We start from the raw sequence: 26,002 nt of genomic DNA on the forward strand, positions 1-26,002 counted from the left end.
ATCTGTAAACCTTACCTGAATGCATGTGAAAAACAAAAAATTAAAATAAAATGTTTTTCTTCTTCAAAATCTGAAAAACTGGTTGATTTCCAAGGTTAAATAGATAATAAAATAAAATAACATTAAACATTTTATATAAATACAAAATAAATGAAAAATAGCTTGATAAAAATGTATACAAGAGACTTTAAAAAATACATTAAAAGTAAAAATGATTAAAAACAAATAACTTAAATTAAATAATTAAATAAAATGAAAAGTTATAAAATTAAATCAATTGTAAAATAAATAAAAAACAAAATATAAATAAATTAAAAATAAATAAATAAAAATGAATATAAACAACTGTAAAAAATAAAAATTTTAAATATATTAATATAATTAATAAACAGTCATACAAAATAAATTTAAAAACAAGTAAAAATTAAACAAAAAAATTCAAAAATAAATTAAAATGAATTGTAAAATAAATGGAAAAATAAATTAAAATAAATTAAAAATAAATAAAAATAATTATAAAATAAATAAATTTAATAAATAAAAAAAATATATAATTATAAAGTATTTATAAAATAAATAACTAAATAAATAAAAATTTAAATAAATGAAAAAAATACAAATAGAAAATAAATAGAAAAGTAAATATTTAAAATTATAAAATTGATGAAAAAATAAAAATTTAAAAATAATTTAAATGCAAATAAATCAAATAAAATAATTAAATGAAATAAATAGCAAAATAAGTGACAAAAATATTTAATATAAAATTTATGAAAAATAAACAAAAACTTTATACTTATAAAATAATTATAAAACAAATAAAAAAAGATATAAAATAAAATAAAAACACAAAATAAAAATATATTGATATAAATAATGAACAGTCATATAAAATAAAATAAAAATATTTAAAGTAAAAATTAAACACAAATAAATTTAAGTCAATAATCAATTAAAATGAATTGTAAAATAAATGAAAATTAATATGAGATATAAAAACTAATTATAAAATAAATAAATAAAAATAGTTAAATAAATGAAAAAATAAATATAAAAATAAATGAAAAATAATTATAAAAAATATAAAATTAATGAAAAAAATTACTTAAAATGTACAAAATGAAATAAAAAAAAACGTAAAAAACTTTAAAAATTAAAAAAAAAAGTTGTAAAAAAAAATTTTTTTTTTAAACTACAAATAGTAAAATCTTCACGATGTTGATATGTATTTTGTGAGTGTGTGTAGCAGACGTACGTTGAAGTGCCAGAGTGTGAGCGTTGCGATCACCATAGCTGTGGTGGTCCGAGCTTTACCATTGGAGCAGTTAAAGACGAAAGCAGAGAGAGAATCTTCAGCCAGAGTCGCTTTCATCACATCCAGCAGCTGATCAAAACCCTGAACACACACACACACACACACACACACACACACACACACACACACACACACACACACACACACACACACACACACACACAAACACACACAAACACACACACACACACACACACACACACACACACAACATTACAAATGAGACAAATAAAGCAGACAGATGAAGCTGAATACTTCATTCTGATTGGCTGATGATCACTCTAAAGTGTTTTGTTATTGTCAGATAATCACACAGATAAAGTAGTTCCGGCAGGTTGAGCGCATTACAGCTCCATATCATACAGCCAATCACAGCATCTAAATGACGATTATGTGTGTGTGTGTGTGTGTGTTTACAGTGTGCTGCACCTCTTCAGATGGAGCAGAGCATTCTGGGAAGGGGATGCGCCTGTATTGCAGTGCATGGTGGGAGCTCTTGAGCTGGTTGAAGATCTCCTGCACGGTGGAGCAGCTCTTGATCATCTTCATCTGTTTCTCCTGCTCCAGAGTCACTTCCAGCCACTGCTGACTGGCTAACAGCTGCGCTTTCAGAGACGCTTCCAGACTCTACACACACACACATGTATGCACACACACACAAACACACACACAATTAAAATTACTGTTATGTTATGAAGCATACTATGTATATAGAGAGTAAGTGAGAGTAAATACAATCAGCAATGTGTGTGTGTTTGTGTGTGTGTGACCTGGATGTCCTCTGGCTGTGCTGAACACACACGTATGCACTGCTCCACACGCGTGGGCTCTCGGGGACTGAAGATCTGATTATTGGCCTCCAGCAGCAGCTCGTCCTGCAGATTCACCCACAGCACAGACGAGTGTTTGCGCTTCTCATCACACAGATACGCCAGAACCACTGACGCCGCCTGGTGGACAATACACACACACAAACAGACACACACAGACACACAAACAGACACACACACAAACACACACAAGAAATAATGATGCAAAAAATAAAATAACATATGCAAAAAAATAAAATAAAATAAAACATTATTAAAAATAAGCAGCAAAATAAAGTACAGATAAAAGAATACATTTATTATAATAAATATAATATATAATTAGATTTTATACATTTTAATTTGTGCATTTTTCTACACTATAAATAAACTAAATGTTAAAACCAATTTTACATAAAATACACACAGATAAACTTATAAATAAATAAAATAGGTAGAACAATGACATTAAAAAGGCTGTTATAATTAGTTTCAAGATTTAATAAAGTTTAGTTTAATATTTTACTTAAATTTTAATATTAAACTTAAGTAAATTAAACCTCAATATATATATATAATACACAAAAGTAAAATAGAATAAATTAAATTAAATATTAAAACTTTTAATGCATTTAAAATGCACAAAAATAAAATCAATTTAAATGTCAATAAATAAATAAATAAATAAATAAATAAAAGTTGCATTAAAATAAAATACAGAAAATAATCTATAAAAATAGAATAAATGAAACACAAAATTAAAGCAACAAAGTAAAATAACATAGAATAAAATAAAGATATAGAATAAAATCAAAACTCGTCAGAGACGATTAGTGAAGCAGCACCTCTGATGTGGGCTGTGCCATCCCGTATATTGACATTTTGGGCACTCGTCTGAAATTGGCCACTTTCATCTCCTTAATGGTGCTCAAAACATCAGGAGCCAAATATTCATCTGCGACCTAGAAATAAAGGACACGCTTTCAGAAATAATCCATCATCTCCGCTAACTTGCTTGCAGAGAAATGTCATGTCATGTTATATCTTTTTAAAATGCGTACTCTTTTACAGTCTGTAAAGGTAGCTAAATGAATAAATATTTAATCTTTAATTAAATATAGTTTCTAAATGTGCCATTAAATACAACAACATCTAAATAAATTAAATGAAAAAGAAGAGGTGTATTACAATTAGTCTACACTCAAAGAAATATAGATTTTTTACTTGTTCAAAAAACTAATTTAAAATGAGCTGAAACTACACAATTCTTGAGGTTTCGTTAGGACAACTTATTTATTTTATGTTCAATCAACATATATTTGTTAAAAGTGTTACAATCGATTTGTGTTGGGACAACATTAATGAATTGTGTGGAACCCTGCATTTTTTCAGTGTATTTTGTGTGCTTGAAGGTCTGTTTTGAATTCTAAAACCAAAACAATTTGAACATTTCAATCTTGATAACTGAGGTGGAAGACAGAATTTTCTGACATTAAAACCAGCCAATTGTTTTGTAAAAATAAAATAGTAAATAAGCAATAATTGAACGAATAATTTGATTTGTTTTGCGTATTTGTAAATTAAAAGCATTAAACTCCATTCCTGTTTTAAAACAATAAAAAATATTTATATACATTATTTACATACATAAAATATAATGCAAATAATACATTCATTCATTCATTTTCTTATCGGCTTAGTCCCTTTATTAATCCGGGGTCACCACAGTGGAATGAACCGCCAACTTATGCAGCACGTTTTTACGCAGCGGATTACCTTCCAGCTGCAACCCATCTCTGGGAAACATCCACACACACTAATTTACACACACACTCATACATTATGGACAATTTAGCCTACCCAATTCACCTGTACCACATGTATATGAACTGTGGGGGAAACCGGAGCACCCGGAGGAAACCCACGCGAATGCAGGGAGAACATGCAAACTCTTCACAGACACACCAACTGAGCCGAAGCTCGAACCAGCGACCTTCTTGCTGTGAGGCGACAGCACTACCTACTGCGCCACTACATCGCCTATAATACAGTCATATGTATACACTAATTTTAAATACATTTATTTATTTCTGTGTTTATTTATTCAGAATAGTGACTGAATTTAATGGTTTTAAAAATCTATTTCTTTTTTACTTTTAAAAATTACTTTAACCAAATGTAGCATGCAGTGCTATTGTAACACTATTATTGAATATTATTATGTTAGTTTACTTGTGTTTATATATAATACTTTTAAGTCTATTAAGTTACTGAGTTTACTCATGTATTATTAGTGCAATTTTGTATTATTGTATTTTTATTTAGCAAAATAAAGTCAACATTAGTCAGTAAACATGCTATGAAATAGAAAATTGTTCAAAATAAATGAATAAAAACTGTACATAAATAAATATTTGTTTTATTTAAAACAGTGACAGAATTGATGGTTCAAAAAATACTTATTTTATTTATTCATATTTTTATAAAATATTTATTTAATGTATTTAATTAATTATTTAAATTAGTTTTAACAAATTCCGTCCCTATTTTAAATAAACAAATAAATAAACAAACGAAATTATTGAAATTATGAACAAAGTCTACAGATAAGTAAGTTATTGCTGTATTGTTTAATATTATTATATTTGTTTACTTACATATTTATATATATATATTAATGTTTTGTTTTTCTTTGATAGAGTATAGAGTTTTTTTGAGTTTATGTATTATTATGATCATCATCATTTTGTATTATTGTATAGGGGCGGCACGATGGTGCAGTGGGTAGCGCTGTTACCTCACAGCAAGAAGGTCACTGGTTTGAATGTCAGCTGAGTCAGTTAGTGTTTCTGTGTGGAGTTTGCATGTTCTCTCCGTGTTGGCGTGGGTTTCCTACGGGTGCTCCAGTTTCCCCCACAGTCCAAACACATGCGCTACAGCAGGGGTCACCAACATGGGCCTGTTCTAAAAATAGCTCACCATAGCACCACATATGAGTAAGCTGCATCTAATATTTTTATAGGTATTCTTTTTAAATCACACTTGCATTGGTGTAAATTTGAAAATTACTTTGTTATATATTAAAAAAAACTTTAAAAACTATTTCAGAAAATTGAAGTGTTGCATATTGATATTTATCTAACTTAAGTCATTGTTGAAAACTACAGTGAGAAATCATTAACATGGTCAGTGTCTTCACATAGATTAATAATAATAATAGATTAATAATAACATATAATTAAAAGTAATTTAAGAAAATGTGTTATTTAATAACTTGTAGCCCTTCACACTAATCGGTACCCAAGAAGTAGCTCTCAGTTTCCAAAAGGTTGGTGACCCCTGTGCTACAGTATAGATGAACTGGGTAAGCTAAATTGTGGTGTATGTGTGAAAATGGGAGTGTGTGGTTGTTTCCCAGTGATGGGTTGTAGCCGGAAGGTCATCCGCTGCGTATAACATGTGCTGGAATAGTTGATGATTCGTTCCGGTGGTTCGGTGTATTTTTATTTATTTGGAGACGTTGTATGTAAACATGTTTGACAATGTTTTGACAGTCTTTAAAATAAAAAACAAATGTTGTTCAAAATAAATAAATACTGTATATAAAGAAATAAAGAAATACAGTCACAGTATTTAATGGCTTAAACCTTAACTTTAAAACTATTCTAACTAAATCTGGCATCAAAATAACATCACACAAGTATAACAACGGACAGAAAACAGCACTCCACTATAGTACGGCTGTTTTTGTGTGTCTGAAGGTCTGTTTTGGAAAAAAATGCCACGTAAGACGTTTGATTTCCTCAATTCAGCGCTGCAGAATCTGTCCAAGGCCACTGCAGAGAAACATCTGATGATGTCACACTTTCCTTAGAGACCGTCGCTAAGCAAAGAAAGTTCTCAAACCCCCATTAATGTCAACAGAGAATCTCAGAACACTATGAAGACAGCAGCATTTACAGCAGATTTTCCATGCTGATCAGATATGGTTTAAAATGAATCAGTCAGATCAGATGAAGGCAAATCAAAACATGTATATTTTGATATTCATAACTTGAATTCTGGCCTATTAGGAGGACTAATCACTTTTATAAGTGGTTTAAACCCAGTTGTGTGTCAGCAGTGTGTGAATATATCCAGCCTCTAAAGGTCAACATGAATTAACAGTTATTGTTATAATCAGACTTGATGAATGAAACACTTTGATTGACACTCTCCCTTTGTACGTATCATCAGAGGGGGAAAGCCCCACCTACTAGTGACTCCCTCATTAGCATAAACAGCCCTGAGTGAGAAGCAGCCATCCCGCAACAAACAGAATTAAGAATTTAACGGCAAAGTACTAATAATTCAACATTATTATCAATATTTAGCTTTTTCATTTACTAAATATTTTATTATTATTAAATTAATAATTAGCACTTATACGCAAACTTATTATCAACATTCAGTTTCTCTTTTGCTGAAATATATAAACAAATTATATACTTGGTTTGTAGCCATTACGGCAATTTAAAGATATTGATTTTATTAACAATAATAATAACAATAACAACAATAATTTAATAACAGTAATACAAATAACTCAATTCAAAAATTCACTTGAATAGTATTAATAATAATAATAATAATAATAATAATAATAATGATGATTTATTTTTGTTGTTATTAATATTATTATTGCTAGTATAAAATATCAAAAAATAAATACATTTAAAAATTAAATAAAAGAAATAAAAAATTAAATAAAATAAAATAAGTTACTAAATAATAAATTATTTAATTTAATTTAAATAAAATTAATAAAAAATATTAAAAAGTAAATAAATAAATATATTTTTAAATTATAATTTAATTAAAAATGTTGAGTGTATGGGTGTTTCCCAGCGTTTTGTTGCAGCTGGAAGAGCATCTGCAGCGTAAAAAATTTACTTGATAAGTTGGCGGTTCATTCCACTGTGGCGACCCCAGATTAATAAAGGGAATAGGCAAGAAGGAGAATAATTGAATGAATAGAATAAACTAATAAATAAATCAAATGAAATCCAAGATGAATGAATTGCAGTTACTCACCAGAACTCGAGCTCCTTTAGTGACGAGGTCAGCTGGTGCTCTGAGCTCTGATTGGTTCATGCAGGAAAGTAGGCGGTAGATCCAGGCATTAGAGCACAACCATTGGCTGAAGTTACACGCAAACGCCAGCGGATACTACAACAGAGATTAATGACATGAGAAACACCAGCTGACAGGTGAATATTGATATCTGAATCCACTGGAAACACACTCTACCTGCTCATGCAGGTAAGCATTGAAGACGATCAGGTAGAAATATCTCTCCAGACTCTGTAGAGCTCCATGGAGGAAGTAATCTTTAGTGCTGCTTCCCTGAAAACACACAACACACACACACACACACACACACACACACACACACATTTGCATCTTAAATGATTTTGAAAGAGGTCTTTTCTGGTCACCAAGATTTAATTAAATACACAAATACAGTTTAATTGTGGAGTATTTTATGAGATTAAAATAAAAAATAAGTAAAAATGCTAAATATTTATGCACATTGTTGCAGATGTGAGATGTTGTTGTGCTGATTGTAAAAGGCCTCAGTCCTCCGTCAGTCCATCATCACAGTGCTTCAGTATTATTACTCTGTTATTATTATTCCCTCCTTGAGCATCTGTCTGCGCTCCCATCTCACGCCTCCAGAAGCCACCACATTTACTGTGTTCATAGCGTTTCGTCTTGGTCTTCTGAGGCGCAGCTCATTTATTAGAGGAGAACAAACAACACAGTGGACAATCCCAACTAGGGCTGCAACAACGAATCAATTAAATCGATTACTAAAAGCACTGGCAAAGAATTTCATAATCGATTTGTTGTGTCGCGTGACATTTGGACGTTTGATTATTAAAAAACACTTTAGTTCAGTGAGGAGCAGAGTGAACACGGTCTCTCTCCAAACTGATACTGATACAGAGTTCATCGCCTCATAGACAGAGATGAGGAGGAGGAGAGCTCAACAGCAGGGTCCTACTTTTGTTCCATTTTTAATGTGATGAGCAGAGCAGAGCTCTCAGTAAGGGACGGTCTGAAAAGGGCTAACCCCGCTGAGAAAGACGTGTCATATTATAACAATTATGCAGCTTTTTAACCGCCTAATGTAAATACACACACGTACTAGTGAAACAAAATATTTAGAGTTTGTAAAACACACAAGGAAGTCTAACAATCCATTCAAATATGATTTGCAGATGTGTTTTACTCATATCAGACACACATTACACACAGTGAAAGTAACTATAAAGTTGAATCTACTCTTCTCTAAGTTCACCAGCCTTACTTGCATGTATTTGGGGAATAACTGGTGAATTTACGTGCGTAATCCTGCATCTTCTGCTTTTATGAATGAGGCAAACGTGCGGCCGCAAGTAAACATGGCAACAATTATCTCACGTTGTAGATCACGATCACTTACACGTTTCTGTGAACTGGTAAAACTGTTTGAGCAAATAATCACCAATTTTTTCCCAGAAAACAAAACATATTTTTTTATGCTGTTCCATGTGTTTAGCAAGTTTTTTTATTTAAAAATATTTTGATATTTGGACTGAAAACAAGACAAAACTACTTAGTTTTTAATTATATTATTATTATTATTATTATTATGTTTTATCATTATTATTATTATTATATTATTACTTATAATTTATTATGATAATAATTGTTATTAATGTATTATTATTATTCATTATTATTATCATTATAATTATTATTATTTTAATTATTATCATGTATTATAATAATAATAATAATTATTATTATTGTTACTATTTATTATTATTACCATTATTATCTATTATTATTATTATTATTATGTATTATTATTATTAATATTATTATGTTCATCATTATTATCATTATTATCATTACAATAATAATAATAATAATTATTATTATTATTATTATTATTATTATTATTGTTATGTGTAATAATAATTATTATTGTTGTTTTTATTAATATTTATTATGATTATTATTATTATTATTATTATTATTTATTATTATTAATATTATTATTATTACAATAATTTATTATTGTTGTTATTATTATTATTATTATTAATATAATTTTGTATTATTATTAATATATTATTTTTGTTATTATGTATTATCTATTATTATTATTTTCTATATTATTATGTTGTATTATTATTGTTATTATTATTTATTATTATTACTATTATTATTATCATTATAATATTATTATTATTATTATTATTATTATTATTATTATTATTATTATGTATTATCGATTATTATTAATATTATTATGTTGTATTATTATTGTTGTTGTTATTATTATTTATTACTATTATTATTATTAATATAACTATTATTATTATAATACCTCGGGAATGAGCTTTTTTGAATAAACGGTTGGAAATTATTGCATTTTTTTTATCTGATTCATGGATTAATAAAAGAAAATAATAATAAATAAATCAACAGATTAATCGATTATTAAAATAATCATTAGATGCAGCCCTAATCCCAACAGTGCAGCAAACTACACTCCTCTCAGTGACATCTAAGCACGTTCAGCAGGAGCTGATAATTTTCTTCTCTTGTTTGTCTCAGATTGGAAACGCTGCTTTATTCACTGATGTTTTGCATGATAGTACAGTTTGTGCATAAATCTGATTCACTTTGAGCTAGTTCTCACCTGTGTCTGATAGTCTTCTCCGATGCCCTCCAGCTTCTGTTTGTTCTCGTAGATGGACTCTCGGATATCGTGCATCTCAGAGCACAAATCAATGGCACGATTCACCTGAAACACAGATAATTACAATAAAACAGCCTTTCTCACCTGTACATCTTCACATTCATTCTTACATTCACACCTGTACATCTCTACTTCACATCTTTTACTTTTGCATTTTTTGGTCATGGTTCTTTTTGAAATAGGGCATATGCAGGAATCAGACAGTGAAAAATCAATGCATTTAAGACTTTTTGCAACACTCTTTCCCTACATTTTAAGACCTCATTGCCACTTTAGGTTTTATTGCCAAAATTTGTACTTGCACCCAAAATAGGGCTTAATTTGCATCATGCATCTCATTATAAGAAAAAGGGGCGGGGCATAACAACACCTGTTTATTGAAGATTATTTTGAACAAAGGAAAACACAAACCTCCTCCATGACCTCTTGACCTTTAGGCAGTTTACTGATGAGGCTCTCGATGACCCGGAACTGTATCTTGTGTTTGTCTTTCACTTCTTCTTCAGCTCTGTCAATAAACACACGCTTCTCTCATTTTAAACCCTTTTGCAGCTGTATTCTAATTCATAACATATTACATATAATATTCGTTCATTCATTTTCCATACATATCATCCATTTTCATCTATTTAGTCTAATAAACAACAGTGCTTTAAAATCCACAGTAAATATAATCCCTCAAAATATTTCCTGATTAAAACGTTCTCTAACATTATTTAAAAACATACATTTTATCGAAATACAGTGGGAAAATTAAGGATTAAACATCAGCATTTTTCTCAGAAAGCACATTTCTAAAGGCGCTGTTGACTTGAAACTTTCACCAGATGTTGGTAACAACCAAAGAAATCCATATAGGCAATGAAAACAAATCTAATTAGCTTACAAATGAGGTTATGTGTAATAAAATGAAATGAAAAAGTATTGAACACACGAAGAAAGGGAGGTGTAGTTTGGCAGTGAAAGCCCAGACAGCAGCTGAAATCTCTCAGTAGTTCTTCAGCAAGCCTCTGCCCATCCTCAGGCCCCGTTTACACTAGTGCGTTTTAGTTTTAAAACGGCGTTTTAGATCAAAAAAGATCCACATCCACACTACCGTTTCACCTAGCGTTTCAGAACATATCTCTGTCCACACTACGCCACCAAAAACGTATATCACGTGACCATTGGCGCACTCTGGGCATGTGCGTTCTAGTATAAACAGGAAGCATGTGTCTCGCTCGGCATTTGGTTATTGTTAGTCAACAAACGCCGGTTGTACAATGAACGCGATGGCAAAGAAAGCAAGAGAGGTATTTTTGTGGACAGACAACGAGGTCGAGTTGCTACTAAACGTAACAAATGAATAACTGCACAATGGCGCCTAAAACAGACAATAGTGCAAACAACGCTCCCATTTCTGTGCCCATGTTGTTGTTTTCAGTACTGTCTTCCGGTAGCGTTAAAGCCATGTGTTATAGTCATGTGATAGAGTCTTGATGAATAAGGGAAGGATACACAATGACACAAAAGCCCCAATCAGCTAGCGAATCTCAGCAGCCCCGCCTCCGTTTTCAGATGTCTCCGTTTCCCTCATCCACACTGAGACGGAGCAGCAGCGTTTTAGTATGAAAACGGCCTCTCCAGCGTTTTCAAAACGCTCCGTTTTCGGCGCTCGAGAACTCCGGCATAGTGTGGACGGATGGCGTAAAGCAAAACTTATGCGTCTTAAAACGAAAACGCATTAGTGTAAACGGGGCCTCAGTGTGAATGAAGATCAGCTGCTTCAGTCCAACATCTGCATTAGATGAAGATGAACCCAGGGTGGACATTTCAGCAGGACAATGATCCAAAACAGCCAAGGAGACTCTCAGATGCTTTCAGAGAAGGAAAATCAAGCTGTAGAATGGCCCAGCCAATCCCCTGATCCGAATCCAATAGAGAATACAGAATACATTTATATTTAGTCATTTAGCAGACGCTTTTATCCAAATGAGGACAAGCAAGCAATTTACACAACTATAAGAGCAACAATGAATAAGTGCTGTAGGCAAGTTTCAGGTGTGTAAAGTCTAAGAAGGAAAGCATTAGTATTTTTTTATTTTATTTTTTTGTAGTTAGTGGTGGAGCCAGAGAGGCAATTGCAGATTAGGAAGGGAAGTGGAGACTAAATAGTTGAGTTTTTAGTGGTTTCTTGAAGACAGCGAGTGACTCTGCCGTTCTGATGCAGTTAGGGAGTTCATTCCACCAACTGGGCAGATTGAGCGCGAGAGTTCGGGAAAGTGATTTCTTCCCTCTTTGGAATGGAACCACGAGGCGACGTAAAGCTCAGATTTGATAGACGAGACCCACAGAACCATCAAGAACTTGACACTCTGTTGAAGTCTGTGAGAAACTCACACCTGAGCACTTCATGAGACTTCAATCTCCATACAAGAGGCGTCTTTAAAGGGTCACGAAACACCAGAACACATGTGTTGAGCTGTTGACAGTGGTATATGTGTCTCACACTGCTAAAAACACTATTAGGACACCTATATTTCACTAAAAAGTGTAAATTGGTTGTTTTTGCGTTATTTCAAGCAAATTCGTACTTCCTGTTTGAAAGGAATTTTTGAAGCTGCGTCACGGTCATGAGATAATAGCGTGTATTCCAGCGTGCAGACTGGACGTCTGTGCCAGAGTGTGTCTTATTACGTCTTACAGTGTGATACATTAATGCATGAGTAAGGCTTGGTTCAAACCAATCAGCGCGCTCTATTGTGGAACTTCATTAATATTCATTAGTGTCACCGTGTTTACGCCACAAAGACGCCACGTTGTGTTGGCAAAACAAGCGTGAAGTGTTGCTTTTATAGTTTGCTGCCGTTAAGTTTTGTTTTCATTTTCTCTCTGTGAGAGCTCAGTCTCACGTGTGGATTAACAGTGTACGCGACGCTCGACAACAATAACTTACGTGTCTGAGGATTATTGTTTACCTGAGAGCTGTTCTCATCTGCAAACGCTGAAATCTGAATTCGCTTGTAGTATTCTCTCCATAAAGACGCGGCTCTAGTTGCTGGTGATTGTCCTGTCTCTACAGATTTGGTAAGTGAGCGACCAGCGCTCTTTGTTTATTCAGTTTGTTTTGTATCGAATTAAGTTACTATTGCACTGAGTGCAGAAATGTTAGCACCGCATTTTGTGACCGGAATAACACACGCGGCTTTCTGATGCTACCTGCCGTGTGCATCTAAGTTTCCAGGAAATGCGGAGTTTTTTTCTCTCTCATTCGCCGTGCGGTATCAAACATTGCATGAAAAATACACGCTTACAGCAGTTCCTTGAATCAAATATCTCGTTTGTCGCGAGGGGCATGAATGAATTCCCTGAATGAAAGAGCCAAACTGCAGTTAAAGTCCACCATTTAATAATTTGGCAAATAATTCGACTACAGATGTCCATGTAAACAGTCACATTGTCCGCTGTGTGTGTGTATTTTGACTCTGAAACTCGCGCGTGCACAAATAGACACTCCCACACCATCCCACTTTAGTTCCTCCGACACTCCCCCCTAAACAGAGCTGGACACGGCCACTTTTCTGACTTTTTCCAAAGTAGAGGAGTGAAAACACCCGGCTGAAACGAGGGGCTTTCATGGCCCTTTAAGCTGCAGGCACCCAAACAGCCTTTAATATATAAAGTATTCATTACATTTCAGCAGTTCAGCTCTTTCTCCTTCTGTCATTTCATTATTATTACACACATCTCACTTTCCAGATGTGCTTTGTTTTATTTTTATGTTTGTATTGTTTGGGTTTATCAAAGTCTGCTTCCATTTCATGTCAACAGCTCCTTTAGAAATATTATTCCTAGGAAAAAACCTGACGATGTGTTCAATACTTCCTTCCCCCGCTGTATATTTTATCATCAAAATACTCTTACAATAGTCACAAGTAGGTTTCTCTTCCCCTTTATTAAATACGAGTTCTACATCTACATCTCATTTGCACTACATGGTCATTTCTGTTATGCTCATGCAATTTGTTGCATCCCATTTCTGATTAATGTACAGGTTGATAGCAGGTTTATATAAGGGGACATGATGGTGTGTGGTGGTCTTACGGTGTGGTTTTCTCCGCTGTGGTCCGCGTCAGGTGCATCATGACCAGCGTTCCCAGAATTAAACCCAGATTCGTGCGTCCGACGCCGACCTGACAGCTGAACAGCAGAGCGGGAAGCGGACGAGATGCATCGCGATTCAAAGACAGAGACGGATTCTCCTGAAACAAACACGCAGACGGAGAGATTCAGTGGAGGAACTCATGCACACATACTGGAATATACAAATCTGAAGGTTTTAATGAGTAATCTGGAGAGGCTTTTATGTATAAGTATAAAAATAAAATGCAAAAAATAATAAAATACACCCTCTGCCAATCAATAAATACATATTAAAAAGAAAAACACACACCCACTCATGCAAAACAAATGCTTTCAGTGAAATAAAATAACTGTCAGCAGAAATTACATTTATACATAATAATGTTTGGGTGAATCACTGAAATGTTTACTAATGTTTGACTTGTTTCAAATCTAAATCATTGGTTGTCCTGTTTATTATAGATCTAATATACAATTCTCCTTATTTCTTTCCTTTATATATTCCTTTACTCCAAACACTGTAGAAAAAAAATGCTATGAAAGAGGCACATTTAACTGGACATGTTTTCAGCCCAGGGGAACAAACAATCTTGGAGCAGGACAGGAAGTAGATTCTTTCTTTTCCTAAGTTGCTTCCTGCGGAGCAGCTAAAACAACAGTTCAAACACTATAGTAATGTATAATAACCAATACAGTCAGTGCTTTTGACCCATACAAAGTGTATTATAGTGTACTATATTTACAGTTGAAGTCAGAATTATTCACCCCCCTGTATATTTTATTCCCAAAATTTCTGTTTAATGAAGAGCAGATTTCTTCAACACATTTCTAATCGTAATAGTGTTAATAACTCATCTCTAATAACTGATTTATTTTCTCTTTGTCATGATGACAGTAAATAATATTAGACTAGATATTCTTCAAGACACTTCTATACAGCTTAAAGTGACATTTAAAGGCTTCACTAGGGTAATTAGGGTAACTAGGCAGGTTAGGGTAACTAGGCAAGTTATTGTATAACGATGGTTTGTTCTGTAGACTATCAAAAAAAATTGCTTAAAGGGGCAAATAATATTGACCTTAAAATGACATTTTAAAAAAATTAAAAACTGCTTTTATTCTAGCCGAAATAAAACAAATAAGACTTTCTCCAGAAGAAAAATTTCCTGAATCTGTTTAACATCATTTGGGAAATATTTAGAACAGAAAAAAAATTCTAATCTATATATATCTATATACACACACACACACACACACACACACACACACACACACACACACACACACACACACACACACACACACACACACACACACACACACACACACACACACACACACACACACACACACACACACACACACACACACACACACACACACACACACACACACACACACACACACACACATCTGTAAATGAATGCTGCACCATACATTATTAACTATTGTGAACTGATAACTGTAGTACACTTTAGTTTTTACTGCAGTAAGCTGTGTTGTATTGATGTATAATTTACCGTATAGCTGTAGAAAACCATATTATTGGCTCATTTGTTTATATTACTATAGTTGTGTTACAAAAGCAACTGTAGAATCACCACAACAGATCAATTACTGTAGTTGTTCTGTTACCATAGCAACTGCAGAATCACCACAATGGGTCAATTACGGCAGTTGTTGTGTTACCATAGCAACTGTAGAATCACCACAATGGGTCAATTACGGCAGCTGTTGTGTTACCATAGCAACTGTAGAATCACCACAATGGGTCAATTACGGCAGCTGTTTTGTTACCATAGCAATTGCAGAATCACCACAATGGGTCAATTACGGCAGCTGTTGTGTTACCATAGCAATTGCAGAATCACCACAATGGGTCAATTACGGCAGCTGTTGTGTTACCATAGCAACTGCAGAATCACCACAATGGGTCAATTACGGCAGCTGTTGTGTTACCATAGCAATTGCAGAATCACCACAATGGGTCAATTACGGCAGCTGTTGTGTTACCATAGCAACTGTAGAATCACCACAATGGGTCAATTACGGCAGCTGTTGTGTTACCATAGCAACTGTAGAATCACCACAATGGGTCAATTACGGCAGCTGTTGTGTTATCATAGCAAATGTAGAATCACCACAATGGGTCAATTAAGGTAACTGTTGTGTTACCATAGCAACTGTAGAATCACCACAATGGGTCAATTACTGCAGTTGTTGTGTTACCATAGCAACTGCAAAATAATCACAACAGATAAATTACTGTAGTTGTTGTGTTACCATAGCGACTGCAGAATCACCACAATGGGTCAATTACGGCAGTTGTGTTACCATAGCAAATGTAGAATCACCACAACAGATCAATTACTATTGTTGCTGTGTTTCCATGGCAACTGTAGTATTGCTGCAACAGATCAATTACTATAGCTGTTACCATAGCAACAATAGAATTACCACAAATATTAATGAATTATTATAGTTATTGTGTTTTCATAGCAACTATAGAATAAGTGCAAAAGATGCATATCTATAGGTGTTGCCATAGCAACTATAGATTTACCACAACAGAGTTCTTTGCTAGTATGGGTCAAAAACACGACAGTATTTACTATAAACTACTTTAGGATTTGTTCATGTGGGCTGAAATAAACAGATGAATAATTCCTCCTCATTGCCCACGAGCTGCAGATAAACGCATGAAAACAGATTTAGAAGCGGGTATAAATAAAAATAAATGATAAAAGCTCTTCCAGAGATGATCAGAGCTGCTGCTGGTTTGAGAAAACACATTGATTTATTATTGCAGCCATAATCATCAAACTCCACAAATCTGTGGCTGCAGCTTCTGTCCGCTAAACCAGAGAGACAGGAAACACAGCACACATTGAGGAAGTCTCGTTCAGGCCACATGACTGACACAAACCAGACCAAAAACACCACACCACATCATGCAGCTTACAAAAAATAAAAACAAGCAATAAAACAATTAATCAGATTTTTTTTACAAAAACAATAAAAGCTGATTACTGACACTCTTGAGGTAATAAATGGTACAACTTGATTCAATAATGCACAATTTCTGTATTTTTATTTAGATTTTTTTTATGTTTTGCATAAATTTGCATAATGTTTGTAAAATATTTACATTGCATTTTAAATAATTAATTAATATTTTATATACATGTTTAATTATTCAAATTATTATTGGTATATCCCACTGTTTTGATAATACAAATGAATATTATCTAACTACAACAATATAATTAATAAAAATAATCCTAATTATAACCTAAAGTTGTATTTTTAAAATTAGTACAAAAAATAATGAAATGATTACGCAAATGCCAGCTATCTCTAAATAGCCCAAATGCCAGAACTCGGTTAACAACCCAAATGTCAGACATCTTCAGAAGGTTTAATCTGAGTGAAACGACTGCATCACGAGGAAACACTCACACTGATGCGTTTATGACTCTCACATGACAGCAGCTGACTGATGCATCAATTCAGGATCCAGCATCAGAAAGGTCATCCAGAAATAAACCTCTAAAACTGAGCAAAGATCCATCTATATAGTCATCCATCCTCATTTAAATAATATCATTATCATGTTATCATTAATTTACACAAATATAATGCTTACACATAATAGTTTTAACTTTATTCCTTTTATTTTTATTATTACTATCAATATTATTCATCCATGCATCCACATTGAAATAATTATTGTCATTTTTAATTAATACTAAGTAAAACTATTATATTTATTAGATTATATTTGTGCTAATTAACGATAACAATTATTATTTAAATGTGGATGCAAATAATAATAATAATAATAATAATAAAAATAATGTCAATAAGAAAAATGACAATAATAATAAAAATAAAGTCAATAATAATAATAATAATACTAATAATAATAATCATAATGACAACAACAACAATAATAATAATAACAATAATAATTATAATGTCAATAATAAAAATAATGACAATAATAATAAAAGACAATAATAATAATAATAATAATATAAATAATGACACTTATAATCATAATAATAATAATAATAATAATATACAACAATAACAATAATAATAATAACAACAACAACAACAACAATAATAATAATAAAAAGTATGACCCTAATAATAATAATAATAATAATAATAATAATTAATAATAAAGACAATAATAATAATAATAATAACAATAATAATAATAATAAAAACAATGACAATAATAATAATAAAAAAATAATAATAATAATAATAAAGACAAAAATAAAAATAATGACACTAATAATAATAATAATAATAATAATAAAGACAATAATAATAATAAAAATAAAAATAAAGACAATAATAAAAATAATGACACTAATAATAATAATAATAATAATAATAAAGACAATAATAATAATAATAATAATAATAATAATAATAAAGACAACAATAAGAATAATAATAATAAAAATAAGTATAATAATATTGATAATAATTAAAGTTAAAACTATCATATTAAAGGATTATATTTATTATATTTATTATTATTATTATTTATCCATGCATCAACATTTAAATAGGAATAATTCATTATAATGATAATTAATGATTAACACAAATATAATCCTTAAATATAACAGTTTTAAGATTTTATTATTTTTGTTATTGTTATTATCACCATTATTAGCGGTTGTGGGGGTGGTAGTAGTAGTATCTTTTGATTGGCTGTTTGCAACACTATATGTATTTCCTTTGTTCAACAGGCCTCAGATGGCTTTAGAAGAGCTCTCAGATATTAGAAAGACTATATTAATCGACTGAGGAGAGTTTCTTACCCGGAGAACTTTAACAAAAGCATCAAACTGCTCCTCCATGGGTGCTCCCTCCATCGGCAGGGGCAGACGGTAATACCTGAACACACATCAATAACCTCACATCACTCAGAGCAACATCACATAAACAATTATAACTATTTTTCCTAGAGAAACAATGTATTAAATGAGAAAATAGTGGGTGTGGCTTGTTTTTTCTAATGTGAGCTGATTGGATGTAGTAAAGTAGGAATTTCATTCGCTGGGGAAAGATGGGGAAAAGGGTTTGGGGAGAGTTTGGGGAGACTCCTCCTCCTCACCATTTCTGTTTGATGTTAGAACAGCTGACAGCTGGAGGGGCGTGGTTAGGTATGTTAGCGACGCCCACTACCTCAGACAGACCTAATCTGAGAATTTGACATGCACGGATGAATTGTTCAGCACAAAACTAGCAATGTGAGCAAACAAAATCAATATATAAGGGGTTAATTATTTAATTATTAGTGTTAATTTCATTGACAACTACGACCTTGATCACTTAACACTTTTTTTCTGCACTTGAACCTCAACTGACTGAAGCATATTGGCTTTAACACACACATCTTTCCAAATCAAAGTTGTGCATCATAAAAACACTCCAAACAGCATTGTAAACCACTCCAAATGGCATTGACATCTACTTTCAGATCGAGAATTACCAGTTGAGAAGCGCTGCTCTCCCTGAGGACAATACTGAATGAAAGTTCTAAGCATAGCGAGTCTGAAACACTGCACCTGTATGCGGGCATGGTGAAGCGTGGTCTCCTGTACACCTCCTCTGTGATGTGAATGTCCTCTTCGCTGCAGATGCAGATCTTCTGCGGTTCTCCTTTCAGATGCTCGATGTCGTTGTAGACGTAGAACATGTTGTCGTTCAGTTTGGCGAAGTCGTGCAGCTGAGAAAACACCAAACAGGGAGATTAAAGGGTTTAAGGCAGATTGAGTGAAATCTGTCTTAAAGCGGTGCATGCTGCTTAGAAATCTTGTCTGGATTGATGCTGCGCCGACGCCACTTAACTGTCACATGTGGCATCAAAGCATAGATATATACATTAGATGTCGCCTGGCCTATTGTTGTCTATTGGACAGAATGCGTCAATACCGCCGCCATCTTGGTACAGGGTAGCGCTCCTTTGAAATGAATGCTCGACCAAGGTACAGTGGAGGACTGTGGCCATGCAAAGCCAGAGATACACACATATACACATATATCTATGATCGGGAGTTTTCCAGGATGTTAGTATTCAATTTTTTTTTTCTAATTACGAAAATGATAATTTTACATCACTTTTCTACATTGATGGATCAGTGACCGCACGGGCATTCCTGACAAAAAGCTTGTGTTAGTGTGTATGGAAATGTACTATCCACCCTCCCTGTTAAATCTGATCTAATCATGTCCTGAAACACAGCTCCTCTCCTGCTTTCACTGCTCATACTGACGGAGAGAGCGACTCGCTTGTGAATGAATCCCCCGAACGACACTTTCACTAACGTTAGTCGACAATAATACAAGTTTCTGGCAGCGCAGCATCTCGTTGTCATATTTCTTTTGCATTGTTTGCTGGTTTTATTCAACAAAACTAGCATAAGCCGAGTGTTTAGTGTGAGTTGGAGCTGCTTTGCCGTATGGTGAATGCAGTAAGTGACTGTTATCATCAATAACGTTACCTGATTAGCACAAAAGTTCAGAACATACAAAAACAGAGAAAAACGTAATATTACCTATGAAATGTTCTGCATTTGTGCTTTGTTTTCTTTGTTTGCTCGTTACTACACCCGTAGACAGTGCTAAAGTCCCGCATCTTCACGTTATAACACTGTCTTGACTGGTGCGGTTGAAAGACATTTGTCCTGGGAGCACTGTACCAATGTGGCGGCGCTATTGACGCATGCTCAGGGTCCCTATGCGATATCTAGTGTATATATCTATGGCATCAAAGTACCGCGACAGCACTCCGAGATCAGACGGCTAATTCAGACCGTGCAGCATCTGAAGAGCGGCTGCAGGAGCTCTGATGACGACACCGATATTACAGGCTTGGCTGAGTTCACCACATGACAACAAACACGTGTGTTTCGGGTTTATTATTGGACAAATTTCGATTCAAAAGTTTCAAAACAAACAACAATTCACTTTTCACACCCTCTCTATCCTGTACACATCTTGCTTATTAAAAGACTACAAATATTGTACTGCAGTATCATCTTTTGTTAAATAATCTGGTTATAAAGGTTGGCTTGTTTGCAGAGGTTTATTTTTAACTTTTTTATACAGACTATTTATTGCATTCAGCTCCATGAACGATTTAAATGGTATATTTTAGTGAATAACCTAAACATGAACTCAAATAAATCTGAAAGACTTGAAATAAAATAATCATCATCATCATTGATCCTGCCACCCTAAAGCTCTCTTAACAAATTAAGTTAAAGAACGATTTTATTAAATAATTATAAATGATTTATATGATTATATTATAAATATATATTTTATTTCCTGTCTAGCCGTTTATAGGCTACGTGCTCTTTCTGGGAAACTTCTACTTAATCTGTAGCTCACTTAATTTACCTTTTGTTCAATCTTTTCATCTTTTACGTTGGAAAGTTTTATATCTATAAATGCACATATATGTAAACCCCTTTTTAGCATATTATAGCAAACAAGAAGTATTAGTCTAAAGAATGATGTTTAATGATGTCTAAAGAATGATGATGTTTAAATGATGCATGAAAGCCCCTCGTTTCAGCAGGGTGTTTTCACACCTCTACTTTGGAAAAGTCAGAAAAGTGGGCGTGTCCAGCTCTGTTCAGGGAGGAGTGTCAGAGGAAGAAAAGAGGCGTGGTGTGGGAGTGTCTATTTGGGAACGCGCTGACTTTCAGAGTCAAACACACACACACACACTCACACACACACAGGGGAGAAAGTGACTGTGTTTACATGGACATCTGTAGTCGCCAAATTATTAAATGGTGGACTTTAACTGCAGTTTGGCTCTTTCATTCAGGGAATTCAGTCATGCCCCTCGCGACAGACGTGATATTTGATTGGAGGAACTGCTGTAAGCGTGTATTTTTCATGCAATGTTTGATACCGCACGGCGAATGAGAGAAAAAAACCCTCCGCATTTCCCGGAAACTTAGATGCACACGGCAGGTAGTGTCAGAAAGCCGCGTGTGTTATTCCGGTCACAAACTGCGGTGAAAATCCTACACGAGGTTAAAGTTTGGTTGTGGTGCTAACATGTTTACACTCGGTGCAGTAGTTTGTTTGATACAAACAAACTGAATAAACAAAGAGCACTGGTCGCTCACTTACCAAATCTGTAGAGACAGGACAATCACCAGCAACTAGAGCCGCGTCTTTATTAAGAGGAGACTACAAGCGAATCCGGATCTCAGCGTTTGCAGATGAGAACAGCTCTCAGGTAAACAATAATCCTCCTTATGCCGAGTTCAGACTGCATGATTTTCAAACTAGTCGTGTCACAGATGTTTCCACACTGCATGATTATCTGGGCTGGCGTTTCTTCGCTGCTTTGTTTACACTGCAAGATGGATCGGCGACAGGGACTTTCACATTGCACGACTTTACTATAGGAAGAATCGCCGACAACTTCGTCCAAACTACGTCTCACAGCCAAAAACATGAAGTATATCTTTTGTTCTTAACTACATAATGAGAAAGAAGCCTTTAATGGGGTAGAACATGTACATGTTTGCTCACCTGGGTTTAAAGGGAATTAGCCATTTCTCCTCAACGTTGATAATAAACTAATTTCTTTCTGTATGAAACGTCAAACAGACACAGTTGCTCCTGAGTCCTGTCAAACCTCCACTAGTTTTTCCTCCATTTCGTGGGTCCAAATAAACCGAAAAAGAGCGCTGTTAACTCCTCCCCCAGCCTCCCGCGGGCCTGCAGCAGTTATACACACACGCACACACACACAAGTAAAAGCTGCTCTCTCATTGGCTGTAGGCGATCGCTGATGTTATTTTCAGTCAAAACTCAATTCACACGGCATGATTTGAATCGCCGACAGCTCCAGATATTCAGCACGCTAAATATCTCACAGGCATCGGCGATTCTCTCAGATCGTGTCTTTGATCGTTCATACTGTGTGATTGTCACTCACGTGCACGAGCAGCGATTTGCCTGTGATTTCAGGCATTTGTCGGCGATTTCTCAAAACCTGTCGACGAGCCAAAAAACGGGGCTAAAATCACGCAGTCTGAACTAGACATTAGAAACTTAAGTGATTGTTGTCGAGCGTCGCGTACACTGTAATCCACACGTGACTCCAGCTGAGCTCTCACAGAGAGAAAATGAAAACAAAACTTCACTGCAGCAAACTATAAAAGCAACACTTCACGCTTGTTTTGCCAACACAACGTGGCGTCTCTGTCGTCTAAACACTGTGACAGTAATGAATATTAATGAAGTTGCACAATAGAGCGCGCTGATTGGTTTGAACCAAGCCTTACTCATGCATTAATGCATCACACTGTAAGACGTAATAAGACACACTCTGGCACAGGCGTCCAGTCTGCACGCTGGAATACACGCTATTATGTCATGACCGTGACGCAGATTAAAAAATTAAGTTTCAAACCGGAAGTACGAATTTGCTTAAAGAAACGCAAAAACAACCAATTTACACTTTTTAGTGAAATATAGGTGTCCTAATAGTGTTTTTAGCAGTGTGGGACACATATACCACTGTCAACAGCTCAAACACATGTGCTCTGGTGTTTCGTGACCCTTTAACTCCTAGAATTTATGCTTATTGCTTTGTATTTAATAGACCTGTTCGTTTTTATATTAACATTTCCTCTTATTTCTCTCATGCATTTGTTATATATTTTATTCATAATTATCCCCTATTGTTTACAAAGGAACTATAGTGTGTAGAGGCTGTATTCTGTTTTATTAGTAAATATTTTGTTGTTATAAATAAAAACAAATAAAAAATGATGACGCCATGTGATCGGTCATCATGACTGCAGCAACTTTGAGCCCCGAAGTGTCCAGCTGTCCGCTTGACGGCTCCGTTTTCAACTCCGCCCCCGCCTGTGCTCGGCTAATCTGGTTGATCACCGGCTGCAGCTGAGCTTCATGTTGAACGCACCTAAAGGTTACAGGTTTTCAGCTTTCTTCAAAATATATTCTTTCGTGTTCAAAAGAAGAAACTCAAGCTAGTTTTAAAAAAACGTGATTGGTAAGTAAATAAAGAGTAAATTGTGATTTTTGGGTAAACTTTCACTTTAAAAAATAGATTATCATTCGCTAATGATGTGATGAACATGAATTTTAATTTGGCTAGAGTATATACTTTTGATTTTTGAAGAAAGCTAAAAAACCTGTAACCATTGACTTCCATATTAGTAAAAACAAATACTATAGAAGTCAATGATTACCATTTCCAACATGTTTCAAAATATCTTCTTTTTTGTTCAACAGAATAAAACTCATTAAGGTTTATAACAAATAAAACTTGAATAAATGATGACTGAATTTACACGCTAAGCCTTTAAATGTCACTAAGCTGAATAGTAGTATCTTGCAAAACATCTAGTAAAATATTATGTGCTGTTATCAAGGCAAAAACAATCAGTTATTATAAATGAGTGATTAAAGCAGACATGTTTAATGAGCTCTGACCTCTTTCCTGATGGTCAGCTCCAGGTCCTCAGATGAAGCTCCGCGCTGCAGATGCTGCAGGTTCTCGTGTAGGTTCTCCTTCCTCCGCGGTGTGTATGGGAGAAAATCCTCCTGCAGATGCAGAAACACCACCGGCTCCTCACGCAGACAGAAGAAGATCACCTCCTGCGCACACACACACACAGAAGATGGAGGTCAACACACACACACACACACACACACACACACACACACACACACGCACACGCACAAGCGCACATATATGCACTCACACCCACAAATGCGCACACACACACACATGCACACACAAACGCACAAACACACACGCACAAACAAACACAAATGCTTGCATGTGAATGCACACATGCGCAAACATACAAATGCGCACACACACACACACACATGAACATTAACACACAAGCAAACACACGCACGAACACACGTACATGAAAGCACAGACAGAAGCACTTGATTTGAATCAGATAATTATTGATTGGAGACTCATTCTGATCGGATCATTAAAATCATTTCAAGTATTTGACCCTCAAAGTGCTTATTGATGTTCTGCTAGCTGGATCTGACCTGATGTCCGCGAGTCTGCAGGCTCTCAAGGACCCGTTTGAAGCCACCCAGACTGGTCTGACCCATACCGTACAGGGGGAACCCGCCGCCGCTCTGCCTGAAGTTTGGAGCCCCGTATGAGGCGGTGGTGTTCAGGACGTCTGCTTTACTGAACACATCCTGCACCATGAAGAACGAGCCCTGAGGATGCACAAACACACAATTACACAACTACACAAACACTGTATGAGGCGGTGGTGTTCAGGACATCTGCTTTATTGAACACATCCTGCACCATGAAGAACGAGCCCTGAGGATACACAATTACACAATATACACACACAATCACACAACTACATAAACACACAATCATATCATCATACAGTCAAACCATACAATAACACAGCTACACAAACACATATACAAATACGCAACCGCAGTTACACAACTACACGAACACACAATCACAACCAAACAATAACACAGGCATACGATCACACAATTTCAGCCACACAACCAAAAATGAACCAAACATAAAATAAATATTTTTATTTATAATAAAAAAAAATTATATTATAATAAAATAAAAACAATAAATAAAATACATTTGTAGTTAACCCTTAAAGACCTAGAGGTATTTTGTGGGCATCTAATGGGCCTATATATATATATATATATATATATATATATATATATATATATATATATATATATATATATATATATATTTTATTTTATTTTTTATTTATTTATTTTTTTCAAAAGCAGCTTTATTGTTATTTTAGCAGTCAGCCTCAAGTGTCATATTTTATTTTAAACAGGAAAACTTAAAGCTTCAATCTGTATCATTTAAAGGTCCAGTCTAAAACTTTTTTGGTC

General features: G+C 34.1%; 1 protein-coding gene across 8 annotated transcripts in view; it reads right to left on the minus strand.

The window, feature by feature from the left end:
* Window positions 1-26,002, minus strand: part of pald1a (phosphatase domain containing paladin 1a) — a 185,359-nt gene that overhangs the window by 33,191 nt on the left and 126,166 nt on the right. For 5 of the 8 annotated variants that reach the window (XM_087274725.2, XM_087274727.1, NM_198811.1 and 2 more), the window contains 13 exon segments: window positions 25,145-25,324; window positions 24,563-24,727; window positions 19,636-19,796; window positions 18,886-18,961; window positions 14,003-14,160; window positions 10,331-10,427; window positions 9,860-9,964; window positions 7,414-7,509; window positions 7,198-7,332; window positions 2,970-3,086; window positions 2,086-2,265; window positions 1,745-1,942; window positions 1,256-1,396 (listed from right to left, as the gene is read on the minus strand). In XM_087274725.2, the coding sequence (XP_087130851.1) occupies window positions 1,256-1,396; window positions 1,745-1,942; window positions 2,086-2,265; window positions 2,970-3,086; window positions 7,198-7,332; window positions 7,414-7,509; window positions 9,860-9,964; window positions 10,331-10,427; window positions 14,003-14,160; window positions 18,886-18,961; window positions 19,636-19,796; window positions 24,563-24,727; window positions 25,145-25,324 (1,809 nt within the window). 8 annotated transcript variants of the gene reach the window in all.

Source organism: Danio rerio, chromosome 12, assembly GCF_052040795.2.
Source record: "Danio rerio strain M-AB ecotype USA chromosome 12, GRCz13ab, whole genome shotgun sequence".
Classification (NCBI taxonomy): domain Eukaryota; kingdom Metazoa; phylum Chordata; class Actinopteri; order Cypriniformes; family Danionidae; genus Danio; species Danio rerio.